Consider the following 24,364-nt stretch of genomic DNA (forward strand, 5'->3'; position numbering starts at 1 on the left):
CTTCATTCCATTGTGATCAAAGAAAGTACTTTGAATAATTTCAATGTTTTTAAATTTATAAAGACCTGTTTTGTGCCCCAGCATATGCTCTATTCTGGAGAATGTTCCATGAGCACTAGAGAAGAATGTATATCCTTGTGTTTTGGGGTGCAGTAACCTATATATGTCTGTTACGTCTAATTCATTTATCAAGTTGTTTAACTTCTCTATTTCCTTGTTAATCTTCTGTCTGGTTGCTCTATCTATAGAGGAGAGTGGTATATTGAAGTCTCCTACTGTTATTGTTGAAACATCGATAGCTCCCTTCAGTTTTGCTACTGTCTGTCTCATGTACTTTGGAGCTCCTTGATTGGGAGCATATACATTTATGATTGTTATATCTTCTTGGTGAATTGTCCCTTTAATTAATATATAGTGTCCTTGTCTCTTATGATGTCTGTACATTTAAAGTCTATTTTGTCTAATATTAGTATAGCTACTCCTGCTTTCTTTTGTTTATAGCTTGCATGGAACATCTTTTTCCATCCTTTCACTTTGAATCTATTTATATCCTTGTGTCTAAAATGAGTCTTTTGTAAAATTATATTTAATCCATTCTGCCAGTCTGCATCTTTTAATTGGTAAGTTGAGTCCATTAACATTCAAAGTTATTACTGAAAAAGTATTTTTTGAATCCGCCATCTTAATTTTTTTAGTTTATTTGTCAGAAGTATTTATTCTTTCCCCCTTCTCTCTTTTTGTCCTTTAAGTTACCCTTACTGGTAGTATTCAATTCTGTGCCCTCCTGTAGACCTCCCTCTCCTGTATTTTTTTTTCCGACTGGCAGAACTGCCTTTAGTATTTCTTGTAGGGCCAGTCTCTTTAATCTTACAGGATTTGTTTGTCTGTGAAGATTTTAATCTCTCTGTCACTTTTGAAGGACAATTTGGTGGGATACAAACACTTCTTGCTGGAAGTGTTTCTCTTTCAGGTTCTTAAATATATTATATCACTGATATGGCCCCTCTAGCCTCCATGGTGCCAGTTGAATAGTCTGAGTTCAGTCTTATGTAGTTTCCCTTGTATGTAGTAGATTGCTTTTCTCTTGCCACTCTCAGAATTTTCTGCTTCTCCTCAAAATTTGACAGACTGATTAGAATGTGTCTTGGGGAAGGTGTATTGGAATTTATTCTGTTTGGAATTTGTTGGGCTTCTTTGACTTGTATATTTATGTCCTTTATAAGGTTGGGAAGTTTTCCCCCATTATCTCCTCAACTACTCTTCATAGCCTTTACAGCTCTCTTCTTCTGGGACACCAATGATTCTTATATTTGTGCACTTTGTTTTATTTATCATTTCCCTGAAATCCAAATCAAATTTTTTCATCTTTTTTTGCCATTTGCTGTTTTGAGTGTTTAAAATTGGTCATCCTGGCCTCTAGTATTTTTTTTTTTTTTTTAATTTTTTTTTTTAATTTTATTATTTTTTGTTTGTTTGTTTGTTTGTTTGTTTGTTTTACATGGGCTGGGGCCGGGAATCGAACCGGGGTCCTCCGGCACGGCAGGCAAGCATTCTTGCCCGCTGAGCCACCGCGGCCCGCCTCTAGTATTTTTTTTTTGGGGGGGGGGGGCATGGTCGGGGAATTGAACCTGAGTCTCCCTCATGAAAGGCCGGCATTTAACCACTGAGCTACCCATGCCCCCTAGTACATTTTTATTTGGTCAACAGAATCTTTAATCTCTGTGATATCTGATATTTTTCTATTCTTTCAAATTCCTCTTTATGCTCTTCTGCGTTTTCTAGATCTCCTTTATGTCATTAGCCATCCCACTTATTTTATCAAGTAGAATTATATGAACATCTTTGATTAGTTGTTCCAATGTCTGTGTCTCCTCTGGTATTTTAATTTGTTTGTTAGGCTGGGCTCTATCTGTGTGGATTGTGATATGGTTAGTGATCCTCTGTTGTTTTCATTGCATGTAAATATCTTGATTGATTTACTTTGGTTGTTGATTTCCTTCAGTAGTCTAAAGCCTTGTGTTTTCAGGGTGGATGTGTAGAAGGTGCAGTGTACAAGGTGGGGCATAACGGTGTGGTGATGCATCCCAGCGCAGTTATAGGCGCAGGTTGGGGATGTTGTGCTGATGCCCCTTGTGAACATGGGTGCTCAGTGATCACGGAGGATGTAACTGTGCAGGTGCACAGGCTTGGGAGGCTATAACCCTGGTGTGTGCTGGTCTAGGGTGTGGGGCCCTTTGTGCGTATGCGCAGAGCCAAGACTGCGGGTTGGGGTTATGCCTTCCTGGGCTGGGGGTGGATATGACCCAGCTATGCAGGTCAGGGCTTTTTCATGAGGGCTATGCACATGCGCGGATCTAGAAGTGCCATAAGCTGATGTTCCCAGAGCTGAAGGACGTGATTGGGGTCCGCGTATGCAAGGGTTTAGGAGTACTGTAAACTGATGTTCCCAGAGCTGAGGGGTGTGATTGGGGACCGAGTGCATGCGCGGGTCTGGGAGTGCTGTAAATTGATATACAGACCTCGGGGGTGGGGTGGCATGAGGCTGTACAAATTTATGGGCAGGGGGCAGGTATAGCCTGGGTATGGAGGTTTGTGCCCATAGCCTTCATGTACTGGCAACAGCCTACAGGGAGCAGGGAGAGGGCAGTAGTGCTCCGGAGGGGTACAGGAAAGGTGGGTTGGGCTGCACTTGGGGGTGGGGGGCATGTACAAGCGCTGGGGTTGGTGGGGCGGGGGTGCTTGGAGTGCCAGAGCAGGTGGGTGATGGGGTTCAGGTATATTGGGTGTGGGCTGAATTGCGGGTCATGGCACTGTACTCATGAGGGTAGTGCATTCAAGGAGTGCAGCTTGGCTTACTTCCGAGTTCCCGTCCAGTCTCCCCACTGTAGGTGCAATCCTCTGGGATCCATGCTTCCCCATTCGGCTCCAGTCCTCTGTCTCTCATTTCCTCAGCCTCTGGAATCAGAGTTGCCCTGTGTGGTGCAGAATGCTCTCCTAGGTCATCTGTACTCCTGAATCTCTGTCTCAGTTGCCTTCCCCTTCTTTCTCTAATGTTTCCTTAGAGCACAACTGAACTTGATCTACCCTGTTCGGCCATCTTCTTGGAATTCCTGACCTATATTTTTAACAGGATCATTTTGGCTGTTGTACTTACTAGAGGATTGCAGTGGAACAAGGGTGAAACAGGGAGAGTAGTTATGAGACTGCTAATCTAGGGGAGTTAGGATGGTGGCTTAAACAAGAATAATAGTAGTAGAAGTAGTTGGACTGTGAATACGCTTTATAGGTAAACCTAACATTTGTGGTTGGATCCATATATGGACCATGAAGAAGGGGCATTAAGGCTTTTTTGCCTGAGCACCTAGAAGAATGAGTGGCATTTACTGAGATAGTTAAGAATGTGAGATCTGGGGAGAAATGTTTTAGTTTTAAACTTGCTCAAGATATCTTTTAGGCATCCATAAGAAGATGCCAAAGCAATTGAATGAGAATGTGTAGTTTAGGGGAGAGGTATGAGCTGCAGTTATAAAATTTGGGGAGTCACGGATTTATAAGATAGTGTTGAAAGCCATGAGATTGTATGAGATCACTAAGGAGTGAATATATAAACAGAAAGAGTCCTGGTGCACTCTAAAATTGAGAGGTAGGAAAGAAAAGAAGGAATCAGAAAAGGAAACTCAGTGGCCAGAGAATTAGGAAGAAAATTGGAAGTGTTCTGGAAGCAAGTGAAGAAAGCATTCCAAAAGGAGTATGTTGATTGCTGCCAGTAGGTCAAGTAAAATGAAGACTGTGGGTTGACAGTTGGATTTACTGATGTGTTGTTGGTAACCTTGCTATTTCAGTATAGTGTTGGAGTTGATTAGCCTGATTTGGATGGATTCAAGAAAGAATGAAAGGTGAAAAACTAGCAAGAGTTGATATTTCTTTTCGAGTGTTAATATAGAGGGAAGGAGAGAAGTAAGATAGTTGGTGGAGAACAGTGGAAAAGTGAAAGGGATACCAGTTTCCATGGTATAAGGAGTGAGAAAGCTTCATATTTCTTAAGTTTACCTTAGCTATTTTTTCCCTTGTTGCTGAGGTAAATGGGGTCTTCAGCTATATCTTCTGTTTGCTTGTATACATGAAGGCTATTAATTTTGTATTAATACTGAATTTCTATTTAATAAATTTTATTGATTATCTTGGATTTTTCAGATATACAATTATTGCATCTGTGAATTTGTTTCATCTTTTTCAATATTTTTTTTCAATACTTTTTTTTCTCTAGTTGTATTGGCTAGTACTTCTATTGGCTAGAACTTCTAGAGTGCTTAGTAGTTGGTTAATAGTGGGGATCTTTGTCTGTGTCTTGATTTTAGTGGGAATGCTTCAAGTTTTTTCCCCATTAAGAATGTTTCTGGGGTGGGCCACAGTGGCTCAGCAGGCAGGAATGCTTGCCTACAATGCCAGAGGACCCGGGTTCAATTCCCAGTGTCTGCTCATGTAAAAAAAAAATGTTTCTGGCTTTTGGGACAATGTAGGGTGTCTGTATATGTTTGAGCATGTGTGCATGTGTGTGAGACCTAGTTTTTCATTCTTATATTGAGTTAAATCTAAAATGCATACGTTTTATCAAATACTTTTTCAACATCATATGATTTGTCTTCTTAGCTCTAGTAATACTATTTTTGATATTAACAAATTCCTAGTATTGAACCTTTACTGCATATCTAGAATAAATGTAGTTACTTAATAAAGCTACCTGCATGAGGATTTGTTTTTGTTGTTGTTCTCCTGATTTCTGTATCTCTTGTGTTCCAGGGTGTTTTCAAGACCTCTGAAAGTGTAAATTTGGGAGTCAAATTCAGACAGTTTCCCATTTTTATGACTTTTTTTCCCCTACACAAGTAGGGGTTTAAACTTTATTGATTCTTGTGTGTCACAAAATGCATCTAATAGTCATAGTCTTCTTTGCTTGGGTTTGACTATTTATAGTCAACAACTAGGTTTAATTTTTCCCTTTATTATATATTTCCAAGGCTTTTAAATAGTCTTGTGCTTTACCATAATAGCAATAACTTTATGGAATTTATTTACCATGAAATTCCCTTTCATGGTAAAATCAGTTATTAGTTTGGGGCCAGTATTCTCCCCGTCTCTCCCCAAACCGTATTTCAAAAGGTCCTAGGGCATCTCCTAAATAGCAAGATATTTAAGATGGTTTCTCTGGATCTTTAGTCTACACTGATAACTTTCAATGTAGGTGGGATTTACTATTTTTTAATTTTGTCTGTGTCTAAGTTGACTTATTGAATCCTAAGAACAACCAGCAGAATTTACTAGATTATAAACTATCTTTTGATCTTGCTCAGTGCTTTACAGGCATGTTTTGTTTTATTGTACTTTGCAAATATTGTGATTTTTGCAAATTGAAGGCTTGTGGCAGCCCTGTGTGGTGCAAGTTTATTGGTGCCATCTTTTCTAACAGCATGTGCTCATTTTATGTGTCTGTCATATTTTAAGAATTTTAGCAACATTTCAAGCTTTTTCATTATCATTATATCTGTTATAGTGATCTGGAACTTTGATGTTACTCTTGTAATTGTTTTGGAGCACCATGAATTGTGCCTGTATTAGATGATGCACAATAAATGTGTGTGTTCTGACTGTTCCATTGAGTATTTCTCCCCCATCTCTCTCCCTCTCTTCTGGCCTCCCTATTCCCTGATACACAACAATATTGAAAGTAGGTCTATGAATAACCCTACAGTGACTCCTAAGTGTTCAACTGAAAGGAAGAGTCACACTTTTCTTACTTTAAATCAAAAGCTAGAAGTTATTAAGCTTAGTGAGGAAGGCTTGTCAAAAGCTGAGATGGGCTGACACCTAGGCCTCTTCTGTCACTTAACTGTGAATATAAAGGCAAAGTTGTTTTTGTTTTGATATTTTTATTGATAAATCTTCACATACATACATATAGTCCATCTACAGTATACAATCACTGGCTAGCAATATCATCCATAGTTGTGTATTCATCACCATGATCATTTTTAGAACATTTGCATCACTCCAGAAAAAGAAACAAAAAGAAAAAACTCGTACATCCCATACCCTTTACCCCTCCCTCTCATTGACCACTAGTATTTCAATCTACCAATTTGTTTTTTTTTACCTCTTATCCCACCCATTATTTATTTATTTTTCCTTATTTTTTTACTCATCTATCCATACCCTGGATAAAAGGAGCATCAGACACAAAGTTTTCACAATCACACGGTCACATTGTACAAGTTATATAGTTATACAATCATCTTCAAGAATCAAGACTACTGAAACACTAAAGGAAAAGTGCTTAAAGGAAATTAAAAATTTTACCTCAATGAACACACAGTTGAAAAGAAAGTAGAACAGCCTTTTTGCTTTTATGGAGGAAGTTTTAGTAGTCTGAATAGAAGATCAAACCAGCTACCACATCTCTTTAAGCCAAAGCCTACTCCAGAGCAAGACCCTAACTCTCTTCAGTTATATGAAGGCTGAGAGAAGTGAGGAAGTAGCAGAGGAAAAGTTTGAAGTTAACAGAGGTTGGTTCATGAAGTTTAAGGAAAGAAGCCTTCTCTATAACATGAAAGTGCCCAGTGAAGCAGCAGGTACTAATATAGAAGCTGCAGCAAGTTATCCAGAAGCTCTAGTTAAGATCATTGATGGAGATGGCTATATTAAACACCACATTTCCTATGTGGACAAAAAAGCCTTCAATTGAAAGAAGATGCCACCTAGGACTTTCATAGCTAGAGCAGAGAAGTTAATGCCTGCCTTCAAAGCTTCAGAGAATATACTGACACCCGGTGACTTTAAGTCTTTATGTTGAAGCCAATGCTTATTGACTGTTCCAAAAATTCTAGAGATCTTAAGAATTATGCTAAATCTATTCTATCCATGCTCTAGAAAAGGAGCAACAAAGTCTGGATGACAGCACATTGCTTTACAGCATGGGTTACTGAATACTTTATGTCCACTGTTGACACCTAATCCTCAAAAAACCCATTCCCTTCAAGATACTATTGCTCATTGACGATGTACCTGGTTACACAGGAGTCTTGCTGGAGATGTACAATGAGATGAATGTTGTTTTCATGCCTACTAAAACAACATCCATTCTGTAGCCCATGGATCAAGGAGTTATTTCAACTTTCAAGTCTTATTTAAGAAATACATTTCATAAGGCTATTGCTGCTATAGATAGTAATTCCTCAGATGGATCTGAGAAAAATAAGTTGAAAATATTCTAGAAAAGGAGTCATCATTCTAGATGTTATTAAGTGCCTTGTGATTCATAGGAGGGTGTCAAAACATCAGTGTTAACATTCATGATTCATAGGAGGGTGTCAAAATATCAACATTAACAAGGGTTTGGTAGAGGTTGATTTCAGCCCTCATGGATGACTTTGAGGAGTTCAGAATTTCAGTGGAGAAAGTAACTGCAGTAGAAATAGTATGAGAACTAGAGTTAGAAGTGGAGCCTAAAGATGTGACTGAATCGCTGCAGTCATAAAAACTTGAACGGGAGAGGAGTTAATTCTTATGGATGAGCAAAGAAAATGGTTTCTTGAGATGGATCTACTCCTGATGAAGATGCTGTGAACATTGTTGAAATGACCACAAAGAATTTGGAATATTATATAAACTTAGCTGATAAAGCAGCAGCAGGGTTTGAGTGGATTGACTCCAATTTTGAAAGAAATTCTACTTTATACAAAACGCTATCAAACAGCATTGCATATTACAGAGGAATCTTTTTTGTGAAATGAAGAGTTAATTGATACAGCAGACTTCCTTGTTATGTTATTTGAAGAAATTGCTACAGCCACCCCAGCTTTCAGCTGCCACCACCCTTCAATAGCCATTAATGTTGAGATAAGACCCTCCACTGGCAAAGCAATTACACCTAGCTGAAGGCTCAGATGATAGTTAGCATTTTTTAGCAATAAAGTATTTTTAAATGAAGGTATATACATTGTTTTTTTAGACATGATATAGTTGCTTAATAGACTACAGTGTAGTATAAACATAACTTTTATATGCACTGGAAACCAAAATGATTTATGGGACTTGCTCTGTTGTGATATTTGCTTTATTGCAGTAGTCTGGAACTGAGTAACATCTCTGAGGTATGCCTGCATTGTGACTTTCTTCTTTATAATGAAACACCACTTTTAAAAAATGTGATGATATTACAGCATATGTCCCTGTTTATTTGTTTGCAGAGGTACTGGTCTCCTTGCTGTTCTTAAACAATCCACCCATGCTTCTCCCTAAGGCCTTTGTGCTGCTTTTCTGTTTACCTGGAATGTTCTTGAGTCAATATCTGCCTGGCTTTATCCTTACTTTCTTCAAGTTTTTGCTTAAATGTTGTCTTATTATTCAACCCCACCCTGACTGTCCAATTTAAAATTGCAACCCCACCTCTATATTTGTGATCCTTTTCTGTTTTTTATTCATACAACTTATCTTTATTTTATATAATTTACTCATTTATTTTGTTTCCACCTCCCCCTTACTTAAATGTAAACTCTCCAGAGGCATTAGTTTTGTCTGTTTTATATACACACATTAAATAAGTGTGTGTACTGTATTTAATGTATATATATTTAAACTGATGAATCTCCAATGCCTAAAACTGTATCTGACACATAAGGAACTGAAATATTTGTTGAATAACTGAACAATCTATCTTCAGATGGATGGTTTTACTTTTAAGAACTTGCATTTAGGGTCTGAATAATCCCATGTGATATAGCAAAGAAATAGAAATGATTCTCTTAACTGGTAAAATTAATCAATTTAGACTGTTGTTCTCTTTCCAGATTCATCGAAGCAAGAACAAATGGAAATTCTATTTGAAAGATGGTGTTATGTGTTTTGGAGGGAGAGACTATGTATTTGCAAAAGCCATCGGTGATGCAGAGTGGTAAATTTTATGAGCTCAGTGTATCAACTTTGTAAACATCAGTGGGACTATATTACATGCTGTAAAACTTATTTTTATTTTAAATATGGTCCAACAGAGAGTTGCTCAAATTTTTGGTTCATTGTATGAAATTTAATAAAATTATAATTCAAACGCAGACACCAGTGTACATTTTTGTATTTCTCTTGTTTATTGTTAATAAGTTTTCTTTTTTTTCCACTCTCATCTACACCATTAAAAACATAAATGCATTTGTTGTGATGGAGCATGAAGAAATGTCACATTTCTTTCTTCTTGAAGTAAAATTTAAATCAGACTCCAATTTGACCGGGATTGATATTCTTTATACCTCTCCTGTACCATGTTACCAAAACATCCTGGGAAATCTTCTCAATAGCAAGATATTGAAGAAAGGTTATTTGTGTCTTCATTCTGCATTGGTTATTGGTATTATACTGATTGTGGAAGCCCAAATGGTTCCTTGGAGGCAGATAGCCCTACTATGGGGATCGTAGCTTCAGCAAAGATTTCCAAGTTCAGTTCCAATATAGTATAGGATCAACAGAAATTTCAGAAAATCATCTGGCCTCAGCACATGATGCCCTTCTGTGTTTTCTATTAGATTTTCTTCTACTTAATTTTTTAAAAATTGATGGTCTTGACACACTAAATTGATTTCACTGCCTACTGATAAGTCATGACCCATAGTTTAAAAAAAATTTTTTAACCTATGTAACTAATGAAGTGGGGCAAATTTTGGTTCATTTTAAAAGAGAAAATAATCTATTAAGCCATATAAGTTAGGGAAGTTTACCTGAGACTTGGCTTTACTATTGTGTTGCTTTTACTCTCAGGAACCTCCTCTTCATGTCCATGCTAAAACATTCCCTGTTACATTTTATGAACATTATAAAATTCTAAATATTATCAAGTAGGTTTCTAAGGTCTTATAAATGCTATACCTTGGCTAGTGTTGTCCTATGTGCTTTTATAGGCAGAGCAAGTCTCAGAGTTTATAGTTTGCCCAGGGTTAAATAAAATTTGTGAAAAGTATCTAGTTTCTTAATTCCAAGGCCAGTATACTTTGAGAATTTCTCAAAATTTTTCGGCCTATGCCCTATAATACTTTCTGAAAAGTTTTCCATCTCTCCTTGTAGGCCAAGAAGAACTTGTTGAGCTTTATACAAAGTTAGTTTCTTAGGGACTGATCAACTGACCTTGTCTGGGATACCTCCTTTACCTGTTTCAGTCAGTGGTGACTGAAGAGAGAACTAAAATTCCCAAATTATTTTGGTCTTGGTTCCCTTTTAGTATCTAATCATTCTAGAAAGAAATCCTAGTTCTTGAGAAGTTCTAGGAGCAGTTGTCAAAATTACTCCACCAGGATCCACACTTAACCCAGTATATGTTTACGTGCACCTATACCAACACAGCTGAAACAGGAGTTTCAGAAAATCATGCTGGCTTTAGTGTGATTTAATGTGCAGAACACCCTGAGTTGGTGATACATGTAAATAACCTGTATAGCTCAGACTCCTTAGGGCAGCTGGACTCCAGTTCTGAAGCACTCATTTTTAGCAGTTTAAGTTGTGTGGGAAAACCTTAGAGGGGATAGCAACAGTTAATTGGGGTGTTGAGCAGGGGAGTTTTGTGGGGGATTTTATTTTGACTCCTGTTAGGTTAATATTATGCTGATTTTCTTGTAAATATACTTTAAGCCATGTGGGTACTTTCTGATTTATAGCTATAAAGCTAAATTATAAGTAGAAAGCTCATGGTAGTAACTCCAGGAGAAAGAAAGCATTTTAATAAAAATATTGCACATTTTGAAGACAAATTATTTTGAAGTATAAACACATAATATTGAAATCTTTGAGACAGAGATTCCTAATTTACATGTGAATGTAACACATTTTTGAGGAAATTACAACCAAGACCTTTAGAGCAAATATGATAGACGACAAAGTATTAATGCCTTTTAAAGATATTTTGTAAGTTTAGATGCATTATTTCAGATTGATTAACCCATTTTAAACATGGTAAAAGAAAAATACAAAATAGAAATACAAATTTCTTGAGCATTTGATGTTTATGTGTAAGAGATACACAGAATAAGAATACAAAAGCTCTCTATGGAACCATCTCATAAGGGAGATGCCTCTTAACAGAGACTGTCATATTTCAGTTATAGAAGTGTATTACCTAAAAAAAAAATCATTAAACATTTACCATGTGTAAGTACTAGAGTAGATACAGTGGGAGAAACAAAGTAAGAGATTGATCTATCACTAAAGGCATTTATAATATAGTTAGGTGAAATATGAAATGTACATATAAAGATAATTACTAATACCAAGCTGTGTAGGGTAAAAGACAAAATGTGTGATACAGTTGATAAATGCTTAAGAATTCCAAAGAGAGAGACTATTGTAGATGATGTATTTATCATTTATGCCCAACTTTAATTCCAAAAGGACTAGAGGATTGACTGTAGTGGTTAGGAGGGGATTAAGCAGAGCTTGAAAAGAAGATATACCTTTAGCTGGGGCTTAAAAGGATGCAGAATAAGAGACAGTAAGGAAGGAGATGTTTCAGGTGGTCAGAATGGCATGGTATTGGTATGGAGATAAGGTAGAGCATGGCTGAGGAAAAGGTAGTAAAACAGTTTGTTTCATGTAGGAAACAGATAAAGTAAGCAGATTTGAGGATGGATTCTGGAGATTTTTTGAATGTGTTAGGCTAAATTAAAACTTAAGTTTATAGGTACTGATAAGTTACTTGAGATTTTTGTGCAGGCATGTAATGAAATGGGATTTTAGGAAGATTAATCAGGTGGTGGTGGGTACGAGCATGTGAACATGGGACAGATTGGATATGGAGAGATTCGATAATAGTCTAGGGAAAGCAGGGTTGGGGGAATGGCCTGACATGTGGGTGTGGAACTAGGAATGCAAAATAAAGAACTGATGGTGGAAGACAATTCAAAGAAAAAACTGGTTAGTCGTAGTGACTGAAAGGGTACATGAATGAGAGTAGGGGAGGGGGGAACCGTAAAATCTGACTCCTATTAAAATTTAGAAGATTATAACGTAGAAAACAAAGCAATATTTGTGCAAAAGGTCATGAAAGTTATTTTCAGATTATATATATTAGCACTTTGGCTCAAGGGTGCATATTTTAAATAGTTTCTCCGTGAGAATAGATTTTATTACTTTTTCCCTTGACATTCTGCTTTTTTTCTTAGTTTTGGTTTTGGGATTATCTATGAATCAAAAAGTTCATTTTGTATTTTTACAGAAATATGGTTAGTATTGTCATATCTCAGATAAATTCTTGAACACTAGCTTCTGAGGAGAGGACTACATCCAAATAAAGACAAGTAACTGGCTGTGGAGTAGGAAAGTCAGAAAGCCAGAGGAGATATTTTGTAAAGTTTATCATCTTGATATATTTTGAGTACTTTGCACAATGGTGTAAAGATTGAAAGCAGACTGGATATGTAGAGTCTAGTTAGGACTATATGTTTGATGTCAATAGAGTTAAAGTAGCTAGATATACAATATGAGAATGGACTACTAACTGGTATATATACACAATAGTATTCTATTGCATGTATATACGAGTTAGTTTATCAAAAGCAATCAAAAGGAATGAACTGATTCAAGTAACAACATTAATGAATAGCAAACACGTTGTGTTGAGTCAAAGAAGCCTCAGATAAGGTTCCACATACTGTATGATTCCTTTGGTGAAGTTTTAGAATAGGCAAAACTAATCTATGGGGAAAATAATTAGAGTCATGGTTACCTCTAAGGGTGAGGGTAGGGCATTGACTTGGAATGAGGGGACTTGCTGGGGTAATAATGTTTTATGTCTTGATTGGAGTTTGGATTACATGGATGTATGTATTTCTCAAGACTCACTGAATGGTACACTTAACATTTGTGCATTTGACCAAATGTAAATTTTACCTAAAAGCGAAAACAAGTATTGAACTTTGTTTAATGATACACATGCTGAAGCGTTTTAGGGCTAATAGTATTGCAACTTATTTTGAAATGTATCATAGAAGATGAATTGATGGGTGAATAGAGAGATAAATAATGGATAGATGATTAGGTAGATATATAATAAAGCCAATGTAGTTAAATATTAATTGTTGAATATAAGTGGTAAGTATATGGATGTTCACTGTTCTTTCAACTTTTCTGTATGTTTGAAAATGTTCATAATAAAATGGGAAAAATTTAAGGAACTTTAACACACATTAAACCTTTGGGTGATTGTTTTATCAGTATGGAAGGTGGTAAAACAGTGATTAAAAGACTGAAGCCATGAATCATAGAATCTTGAGGTTGAATCCTATTAGTTGAATGTTTTATTAGTTTTGAGATCTTGGTCAAATTATAATAGGTTTTTCTCTCCTGTAAAATGTGAATAATTTCTGTACATTATGGTGTTTTGTGAAGATTAAATGGGTTGTTATAAAATATTTACCAAGATATTTGGCATATAATGAACTTTCAGTAAGTTATTAAAAGTTTCAAAGCAGTATTTAAAAGCACTAATTAAAGCCATATCATTATCCTACAGAAGTCAATTCTAATAAAAACACTTTGTAGCAGATATTGCATATTTTTCTATGTCCCCAAAGGATAAAAATGATGAAAGTTATTGTGTCTTTAAATATTTTCTTACTTTTCCTTTTGATTTCATTAACTTTAATGCAATTTAGTGCCGTTTGTTGTTACCATTGCCAAAGACCTGGACTACAAGACAGGGAGATGAAACTGCGTGAGACGTGGTCCCTACGAGCAAAGATCTTACAGTCTACAAGTTAATGTTTTTTTGCTCTTTAGAGGCTAAACACTGAACTAGTAAGCAAATAGATTGAAGTATACTTTAAGATGCTCACCTTACCTTACATTTTAAATAAATAGAAGCTAGACAAGGAGAAAGTGCTATCCAAGGGAGAAAGTGCTTCCATCATCTGTGATGATGAAAAGTGTTCTACATATGCACTGACTTAAAGAGTAACCACTAATCATATTGACCCTTGAGCACTTGAAATATGACGAGTGCAATGGATAGGCTACTTTTTTTTTTTTTTTAGTAAACAACCTTTAATAAAGGAAAAAAAAGCAATTCAATGGAGGAAGGGTATTATTTGCAGCAAACATACGGTGTTGGAACAAATAGACATCCAACGAAAAGAAATTATTCTAGACACAGACTCTATATTTTCACAAAAATCAAGTCAAAATGGACTATAGGTCTAATGTAAAATGCAAAGCTATAAAACTTATAGATGATAACACAGGAGAAAATATAGGTGTCCATGTTTTTGATGATTAATTTTTAGATTCAACACCAAAATATAATTGATGAAAGAAAAAAATTGGTAAGTTGTACTTAATAAAAATTTTAAGACATCCACTCTGTGAAAGTCACAGTAAATATAATGTAAAAAGCCATAGCTGAAGACAATATTTGTAAAACACATCTGATAAAGTTCTTATATCCAAAATATATGGGGAACTCTTAAAATTCAACAATAAGAAAACAAGCCTATTACAAAATGGACAAAAGGTCTGAGCAGCTACCTCACTAAAGAACATACACAGATGGAAAATAAGCATGTGAAAATATGTTGAACATCATATATCAATAGGGAACTTCAAATTAAACCAACAATATCACCATACATCAACTAGAATGACTAAAATCCAAAACACTGTGAACACTAAATGCTGGTATGGATGTGGACTGATAGGAACATTGCTAGGCTACATTTTAAATTGTAACTAACACATCTAGTTAGTGGCTACTGGATTGGAGAGTGCATCTGTAGAGTGTGTTTCTTAAACTGAGGTGAAAGACCAGGTTAAAAAAAAAATTTCCACTCTGTTCTAGACTAATTTTGTAAAGTGCAATAAAAATTACAACAAAAATGAAATGAGAAAAAACTAGATGAAAAAATACTACTTTATTTTTAAAATTACGTTCAACAGACATAAAATTGTTTTTAAACATGCTATAAGTTTCTATAGACTTCTTTCAAATTCTGTATTTTATGTTTTCGGGTACTAGGCAATCTTCAGATATCAGTCCATGGACAACATTTGGAACTAGGTAGAGGTCCTTTTTTGCTCTATGTGCTTATAAATAAGATAATTTTACAGGAGTATGTATAGGTACAATTCATTAGCACAATTAACTAATGCAACAGTTAACACTCTTTGCAGCAAGTCTTGTCTACAACAGCTGTATATTGACAGTGCAATGTGGATAACTTCAGGGTGGACTGGGAAGGTTTGTTTGATCCAGTGAAGTTTTTGCAGTTGGAATTATAAGCTGAAAGCTCTTTTCTTCTATAAAGTTCAGCTCGATATTTACAGCAGCCAAATTTGCTCAACAACAGAAAGAAATCTCTTTGGAATGCCTTTGTGAAAATTGCGTAGAGGAATGGATTGGCACAAGAATTGACAGGATAAAAAAGAACCAGTAAAACTTTAGAGTTGGTTATTGTGATAAGGGGTACTTTGAAGGCAGCTGAGATGGCAAAAAAGGAGATAGGTGCCATGCAGGTGAAATCAGTGAAGATGAGGATTGCCATTTTCTTAGCAATCTTTGTATCTTTGTTGGTAGCCATTAGGTCTGGATTTTGAACTGCAAAGTAAATTTTAATGTAGCAGGCACAAATGATGATGAAGGCCACTACATTGACTATCAGGATGGTTAGTATATAGACTTGTGAGATAGTGGTTTCCACATCCATAGGGAGGCAAATGCTGACTTTCATGTAATTGCTGACACCAACAAGGGGCAGTGCGGCAATTACAGTAGAAAAGAGCCACCCTCCAAGCATAATTGGGATGGCATGTCTTAATTGCAGTTTTTGGTCCAACTGAATAGCATAAGTGATGGTGTGCCATCTTTCTAATGTGATGACTGTGAGGGTGTAGACAGAAAGTTCACTTGCAAAAACAGTGAAAAAGCCAGCGGCACTACACCCACTCCCTGTCTGCCAATCTATGGCATGGTTATAGTACTGGCCTTTGGTTTGGGAATCAACTGAGGCGATGAGCAGCAGATAGAGCCCCATGCAAAAGTCTGCAAAGGAGAGATTGCACATGAGAAAACGGGGCACTGTCAGTTTATAACGACTGGTCAGGAGGACAAAGAGAACAGTCATGTTTCCCGTGATGGCTAGGATATTAATCAGCCAAATAAGGACCCTAAGGAATTCATAGCCCATAATATCTTCACAGGGATTAAAAGCATCTGGTTCAGGAGCACAGCGGGGAGTCTTAGGTGAGCAGAAACCATAGTCATAATCCCAGCCACTCAGTTCACTCTCAGCAAAGATGGCAGAATAACTGTAAGAATAATATTTTTCAGTGTAAATTTAAGAGATTTTCTGTGATTCTGAGTTAATTATTAAGATTTTCAAGAATTATTCTTAGTATTTTTAAAAAAGATTAAGAAGCAAAAGGGAACACAGCTACAACAGCTTCAGCCTTAAATCTGTTAAATTATCTCAGGACTTTGAATTGATGTAGGAGTTCCTTAAGAAGGGAACGAAAAGTCATTTAAACTTTTTTTTTTTAACAGATTTTACACATTCATACAAAGGCTTAATGAAGCTGTTTACAGAGGATGATTTTCTTTGGAAGACAAACTTAGAGACACAATATATGCTTGCTAAATCTAGAAGAATCCTTTCTTGGCATTTTCTTAGCTATTTATCTCATTTAGTTGCCAACCAAGCTGCTACCAAGCTGTTTGTCTATAGTAGAGTACAAATAGTAAGATGAGCATTGTTGAAAATTGTCAGCTACTGGTGTACTTTTTTGCATTTAAGACTCTGGGTAATCAAATAGCTCATTTGTGAAATAGAAACCAAGTATGGATTATCAGAAACCTAGGGTCAGAGGAAGAAGCAAATATCATAGACAATAGGAAAAAACAGTGAAAGTCGATATTCTTTAGGGGTATGAGTCAAAGACAGGGTAGATTGAAGATGGGCCCCATCCTTAAATGAAGGAATTGTCTGTTCCTTGCCACTCCCATCCCTTCTGCTATTTTCTGAGTTCAGGTTTTCATCCTCCCCTAAGGGACATTTATATTAGTTTTCTTCCTAGCATCCTTATATACTCTTAGCTCTTTCCCCAACTCATCCTATATATTCTTTCTGGAATGACCTTTCCTAAGCACAAATATGTTGGTTTTACTTAACCAACTCAAACCTTTACTAGGTTCTCATTGGTTGTGGGATAAAATCCAGACTCCTTTTAATGACATTTTAGACCTCCTTGGTCTAGCCTCTGCCAATCTCTTCAGTCTCAGCTCTAAGAAGGAGTAGAGCTGGCAATCCTGAGACTGGTCTCAGGGAGTGAGACTCCCTGGGTTCCAGTCCTGACTAAGTTACCTGCAGGTTGTATAAACCTGGGAAAGTTACTTAACATCTCTGTGCCTTGAGTTCTTCATTTTCCAAATAGGGACAACAATCATATTTCCCTCATAGGATTAAGGATTAATGTTAATCACTCCTTTGCCAAGTGCTATTTCTTCTGCTTAAAATTTCCTTACTCCTTCATCTCTGTACTGCATTCCTCCTTATTCTTAAAGACAAACTCATCTGTGAAGGTTTTCTTGATTCTACTCATTTAAGGAATTATCACCCCTCTTCTGGGCCAGGGTTGCATTCACTACTACTGCAATTATCAAACCATATTGCAATTATCTGAAGACTTTTTTTAATAATCTTTTTCTCTTCTTGAATAGACTATTAACTTCTTGAAGACAGCAGAATGGATCTTACTCATTTCTGAAATCCCAGTGCCTCTCACAGTTTTGGCTCAGAGTGTCCATTCAATGAATGTTTGTAGAACTAATAAATCTAAGCCAGGTGATAAAGATTCTGATTCTGAGAGGAGACAGGGGCAGGGAGAGTATCTAACATGATGCATGTAAACGCAACAATTTTTTTTCTTGCCTACGGTCTGCTAATACAATCTTAGAAGCTGGAAAAATGGGCATAATTTACCGCTCAAGGCCATAATAAATATGTATTTTATTAGGATTCCTCACACATTACAAGAGTATTTTATTCTCTTAAAACTTACCTTCTCATGTTCTATATTAGGAAGTGAACCTAATACAGTGAATGAATGAAATAATGTATTTGACCAATACAATTATTAAAGTGCAAGAATGCAGGTTAAAAAAGAAAGAAATCTGTGATTTGGGACTCCAAAAAGGTTTTAGAATATTTTAGAGGCCAATTTTGATCTTGAGAAGGGCAGTTGCTAGGTGCTGAAGTTGTATAGGAACCTCACCAGTTTTATTCTTAAATATCTTTATAAGCATCACATTTCATTTTCATCTCATGGACATCAATATATAATGACAGATTTTTTTTTCTATCGTTAAAGAGATAAGGTGGTTATAAAGAATTATTAAAGAAAAAGGTGTAGTGGGTTGAATTGTGTTCCCCAAAAGATTTGTCCACTCATGACCTGATTTGGAGTAAGGGTTTTTGCAGATGTAATTAAGGTAAGGATCTTGAGATGAGATCATAGTTGATTAATGTGGGCCTTAAATACAATGACATGTGTCCTTATAAGAGACACAAATGAAGACAAACATGGGATAAGCCATTGAAGATGAAGACAGTGATTGGAGTGATGCATCTACAAGCTAGGGAATGCCAAGGATTGCTGGAGCCCCCAGAAGCTACGAGAGAAGCATGGAACTGACTCTACCTCAGAGGTTCCAGAAGGAATCAACTCTGCTGACACTTTGATTTCTGGCCTCCAGAATTGTAAGGGAATAAATTTCTGTTGTTTGAAGCCACCAAATTCGTGTGATTTGTTATGTCAGCCTTAGGAAACTGAATCAAAAGTTCATTCATTTTTTAGGATTAAAAAGTTCGCTTAAAGACTGTCTGAATGAATCAAAGGTAATGGTGGAGTTACACTGAGAAGGCAGGGTTTAACAAATGAGTATGATTGCTGAATATATATTGATATTTCTTTCAGTCTCCCGTATCTTAGAGAAGCTAAAAGTAAAAACCTAAAATTTTGGAATTGTAACCCATACCAAACTTTGAAATCTATTCTACAATTAATTGTTGCAATGTGCTTTGAAATTTATTGATTTTTTTGTATGTTATTTTTCACAAAAAAGAAAAAATTGTGACGATAAATGCACAGCTATATGATATTGTGAACCATTGATTGTACACTTTGGATGATTACATGGTATGTGAATATGTACTATATATCAATAAAAAATAAAAACAATCAATATACAAAAAAGACTATCTGAATGAACCTCTCATTTTATTGATAAGGAGACCAAAGTTAAAGAAGATAAGTGACTTGCCCAAGGTCCTTGGGAGAAAGGGGCATGTGTGGCCCCACTAGGCCTTCATATCCAGCCTTTATTTTACTTCCCTGTCTCTCAGGTAGTGCTTTTCAAAGCATAGTCCTTGGACCACTCCATCAGAATCATTCAGAGTGCTTGTTAAAAATGCGGAGTCCTGGATTTGTCCCAAACCCTGAATTATAATCTCTAGGGACAAAACCCAGGAATCTGTCTGTTAAGCAAATTCCCTGGATGAACTTTACACAAAATAGTAGCCTTTATTAAACCAGGTGGAAACTTTCCAATTATTATAGCCTTGATTCCCTTTTCCTCCTTTTCTCCTTTCTCCTTATCAGGACTTATTTCGGCTGTTAGAAACACTGATCTAAAACTTCTGAAAACTTTGCCATGATTTCTGAATAAATTTATATCAACAAAAGGTCAAACATGTTTTTCCTCCAGTCCTTTGCCCTTTCATTTTTGGCCCTAATGGGTATATGTCTAGCAGTTTTTCTCCTTGGGGATCTGTCTTCAGACCAAATACCCACCTGTTACTACTTGTTATGACCTGGAATGACTGCTATAGGCAGCATCATGATATTGACAAAGTCCAGTACAGAGCTGTCTTTAGCAATGTAGGCTATGATGGGGAATGTGAATGGGCTTGCATGGGTAGCGATATTGAATTAATGGAAGAAGACAGAGCACTGCTGCCCTGGCACAATGAAGAAAGAAAGGAGCAAGATGGGAATTTCAAGAGGACAATGAGGCCAGAGATAGTGGAGAAACAGTGATGTCTTGGAGAGAGCAGGTAAGGCTTAATGGCTGCTCTAGTATTTTTGTACTCTAGAAACTCAGGAATGGCATTCTGGTGGGAAGTGGGAGGTAGGAGATTTATCATTAAAAAAATGTTTTCCAATGAGCACACTCTTTTTACTTAGAGTATGTATTAATTTTAGATAGTTTGGAGATGATGTTGGCGATTAGGGCACTTAAATCAGTGTTAGCATAGCAAGCTCAGGACTGTATGCTCATTTGGGAAGGCTTGTGGCAGAGACCAATGAGGATTATTGGGGAAAGCTAAAGCCCTCCCTCTCCCCATACCACCACTTGGTGCCACCGCTGAATGTACCCAGAAATGGTTTCCTGTTGATGTAAATAAGGCATATGGTTGCCAAAAAGTTATGTGGAAAGGTGAGTGATTGAGAGACTATCAAGAGAGAGAGCGGAGTAGAAAGGGTGAGGGAAAGGAACACTAGAGGACAAGTGACGTAGACCTTAAGGAAAGGAAAGGAAAAGGAGACAGCAAACTACTGTCTGTCCTAGCTATTTGCAAGTTCTTTATCAACTCCCTGATCCTTAAGGTTCTGAAAGCCAAATGATATTTTTGCTGTTCCTTAGAGGTGAGGAAAGAGATCACAGAAAGGATGTTATTGTGCAGGGATACTCAGTGTTACAGAAATGTTACTGCCAAGGATTCATCTGGAGTTCTGAGGAACCTCAGAGCCCAGGAGTCCTTCCACCTCACCACCTTCTGCCCCTATCTAACTTGGAGATTGAGAGGAAATAAAAATGTCTTAGAAGAAGGAATAGAGATTGGCAAGGTATCTTAGAAGGGCAATCTGGTTTTGTAGCCTGAAAGACACATAGGGATGAATAATAACATTTCTAAATCTTGGTAAATGTGCCACCAGAACACTGGGGATTATTATTTGAGGCATCCTCTTTTACATTTGAAGGTAAGTAGAAATGCCAAGACAGCCAGCTTTTATGTTAAAAGGCAGTGAATAGAATAGAATTGTAACTCTTGTCCAGTGTATGTTAGTGATAACACCGAGACTGAATAATTTTTTACTCTGGAGCATAATGATTAAGATGGCTTAGGTCTCTTTGAAGGGAAATGGTTACTTCTGGAAGCTCTGTCTGCAGTCAGTTAATCCAACAGTCTTTGTGGAATGCTGACCATGTTATTAGGGCAAATTCCTGAAAATAAGCTATCATTTATACCCTCAGTGACATCAAAATACATGCAAATAAAATTTTAATTTCTGAGGAGAGTTTAATATAATTGCAGAATGAACATTAGGTACATTTTTAAGAGTTTTTTTTTTTCAACAGTTGAAAGAGAAACCTGATCAACTGGTTGACATATGCAAAGAAAAATTTCCATTTTAAAACTATTAAAAAAATAGTCTGCAAACATCCCCCCAACCAAGATTTTTCACTTATCAAAAGAAAATCATTGGCACTGATAATAATAAGTTGCACACAGAACAAGATATGACTTCCTGAGTTTCTTTGCGTGCAAATACTTACAGTGTTTCATTATTTAGTTTCCTTGCTGTGCTTTCACATTGTTTGGAAAAGTTTTCAAAAATAGAAAATGAAAAATTCTGCCTGAAAGAGAAGAGGTGAAAAATAAAGGAGTTGAGCTTTTGGTCTTTAAACTAAACTTGACCATGACTATTTATGCTTTGTTCATACAAATTCTTTACCTATTACAAAGGCATCCTGTTCTGCACCATTGTCCTAACTGAAATGCTTCCTGGGGAGAAAGTAAAGGCTTCTGAATTGTCATTAGAGTGCTTCCAGCTTAGATAAAATGCTTCTGAATGCTAAGTGTTTTGTGTGGGCTCTAAAGATGAAAAAACTTAGATTTGTCATATTGAATCATGGATTTTTTCAATGCTCATTAAAAGCTATCTTTATTGTATATTAGGTATACTCCTCACCGCTCTACTTTCCATTGGCCTTGATTCCCAAATAACCATTCTGAGTTCATGACTTTGAATTTTAACTGGAAAACTCTTAGGTGAGGATCTGAAGATTCTGAACCTATCATTATGATGTGAATTTTATGCTTTTTGCTTATGTGAAAAAAATACATGTAGGTGTTCTTTACTGCTCCATTTTTCTCTCCAAGCAGATTATCCCATGGAAATGGGGGGTGGGGGGTGGGCGGCAAATGTCAAAATAAAAGAATGCCTGCACTTACATTCCAAAGATGAAACAAAGGAAGGTACAAAGGAAAAGAGAGCAGGCTCTGAAAACCTCAACATTTATTGTGGAGGAAGGAGAAATGAGTTAATTCAAACTGCATGTTTTTATTTATTCTTCTCCAATATTAATGAGATGATTCCTTGTAGGAATAACTTTGTACAAAAGCTGAAAGGTGGGGAATATATCAGAATTATTGACCTACTGGATTCACTTTCAAAAATTAATCTATTTGTAAGAACTTTCAACTTGATATTTTGAGAACATTCAGTTTTGACAGCTGATCAAATGGTATCTAAGTTAGTGTTTAATACTTAGAATGTAAGAACTTTGCTATCTGAATTTGTAGATTTTTTTCCTTGTTGCCTTAATTTTAAATTGGTTTATGAAACACTGTGCAAACACAAGCTTTACAATGATTATATGGATATTTATTTAAATATGCTTATGGTTAAGTTGACTAAGATATCCATTTTTTGGTGCTTCTAAGTGTATTTGTTTTCTTAAATAAAAAAAATTAATCTACTGTTATTTTGGGTCATGATTGTAAATCCTCAAACTTGGATGAACTAGCACAGTGTGTGTGTGTGTGTGTGTGTGCGTGTATGGATGTGTTTGATGCTAGCTCCACATCTGAGACTTAGAGGTATTTATTGTGTGTGAGCAAATCTATGGTTAGTGGGAATGTGAGTATTCTTTTTTTTTTTTTAATGTGACTGTTCTTGACCTTAAGATAATAGCAGAGGGTTCCATTTACCCTCTTTGTTGAAATTTTAATCATAGATACCAAGGAGGCCTTTGGGGCCAGCAGTCCCAGCAGCTGTGTGCTTTATCCAGACTCAGCAATTTCAGGGCAGAGGGTGACTCATAATTTGCACAGATACTCCATCCTTGAGGCCGTCCATCCTTATTGGCACCCAAGGCTTTGAGCTTTAGAGTCAAAGTTTGTAATTCAAATCAAGATATCCTCCATATAACTACATTCCTTTCTCACTCTGATACAGACCCACAATGACATAATTCCCCTTCCCTCTCCCTTTTTTTTCTGCCTCGTGGGCAATCTCTTTCATCTACTGGAATTAAAATCCCCCAAACTAAACTTTTTACATGGGAGTGATTTCAGAAGAGAAGTGACCTCCCTGCCATGAAAACAGAGGTATCTGGAATTAGCATTATCATAAACAAGCCTCTGTACCAGTCTCTTAATTTGTCTCTCATCAGCTTTCCTTACTTCCAACCTATCCTCCACCCTGCTTCCAGAACATTTTATACAAACAAGTCTGAGTAATCTTGCTTTAAATTCTTCAGCAGTTCCCCATCCTCTAAATTTCTTGACCTGACACTCAGAGCTCACTAGAGCCCACCTCTCCCTGCTTCCTCTCCTGATTCATCTTCCTCCATATACTCATAAGTATTCTTGTTCCAGTTATTCCTTAACACAAGTAATTCTATCTTTTTGGAACGCTTTTCCCCACACCCGTCTGTAATTGAGGATTTAAGGGATGATTATGGTTGCTGAATCATTATAAAGATATTCCTTTTTTCTTTCTGGTATATTGGAGTAAACCAGAAGAAATACCTGAAATCTTGATCTCTGATAATGATTGTATGGCCTTTATCTTATGTCTTTGTGATTGTAAAACCCTTGTGAATGACTCTCACCTGAACCCATTTTATCTGGTTTTTTGACTTTGGAGTCTTGTGATCACTAAAGACAGCCCCTAATGTTTATTAATGATGGGACTTGGGTCAGCCCAGAACTAACCCACCCCAAGTCCAAAGTTATCTTGATAATCAAAGCTGGATTTAACCAAAATTGGCCCACCTGATATGCGCAGTAGCTTAGATATTAACTATAAGTCACCTCTACCTCACTATAACACTAAAAAGCATGCACATCATCATATTAAGGCTACCATTTTCTTACATATGTTCTGTGACTATGCTTGTAATCAATCTGCACATGCTGAAAAATTAAATCACCTCTAATTACATTATCTGGAGACTTTGTATTCATTATCCCAAAACCTGCCCATCTTTTGATACTAT

At 36.5% G+C, this 24,364-nt stretch overlaps 2 protein-coding genes across 3 annotated transcripts in view; one reads left to right on the top strand and one right to left on the bottom strand.

Annotated features, from left to right (window-relative positions):
* Positions 1-9,116, top strand: part of GTF2A1L (general transcription factor IIA subunit 1 like) — a 56,667-nt gene extending 47,551 nt beyond the window's left edge. For both annotated transcript variants that reach the window (XM_077134176.1, XM_077134177.1), the window contains one exon: positions 8,844-9,116. In XM_077134176.1, the coding sequence (XP_076990291.1) occupies positions 8,844-8,951 (108 nt within the window). In that variant the 3' untranslated portion in view covers positions 8,952-9,116. The remainder of the gene's footprint in view (positions 1-8,843) is intronic.
* Positions 9,117-14,940: 5,824 nt separating this feature from the next.
* The window catches only part of LHCGR (luteinizing hormone/choriogonadotropin receptor), a 69,659-nt gene continuing 60,235 nt past the window's right edge, over positions 14,941-24,364 (bottom strand). The window contains exons 10-11 of the mRNA XM_077134727.1: positions 21,635-21,715; positions 14,941-16,326 (exon numbers count right to left, since the gene is read on the bottom strand). Of these exons, the coding sequence (XP_076990842.1) occupies positions 15,177-16,326; positions 21,635-21,715 (1,231 nt within the window). The 3' untranslated portion in view covers positions 14,941-15,176. The remainder of the gene's footprint in view (positions 16,327-21,634; positions 21,716-24,364) is intronic.

This window comes from Tamandua tetradactyla, chromosome 17 (assembly GCF_023851605.1).
Source record: "Tamandua tetradactyla isolate mTamTet1 chromosome 17, mTamTet1.pri, whole genome shotgun sequence".
NCBI classification, from domain to species: domain Eukaryota; kingdom Metazoa; phylum Chordata; class Mammalia; order Pilosa; family Myrmecophagidae; genus Tamandua; species Tamandua tetradactyla.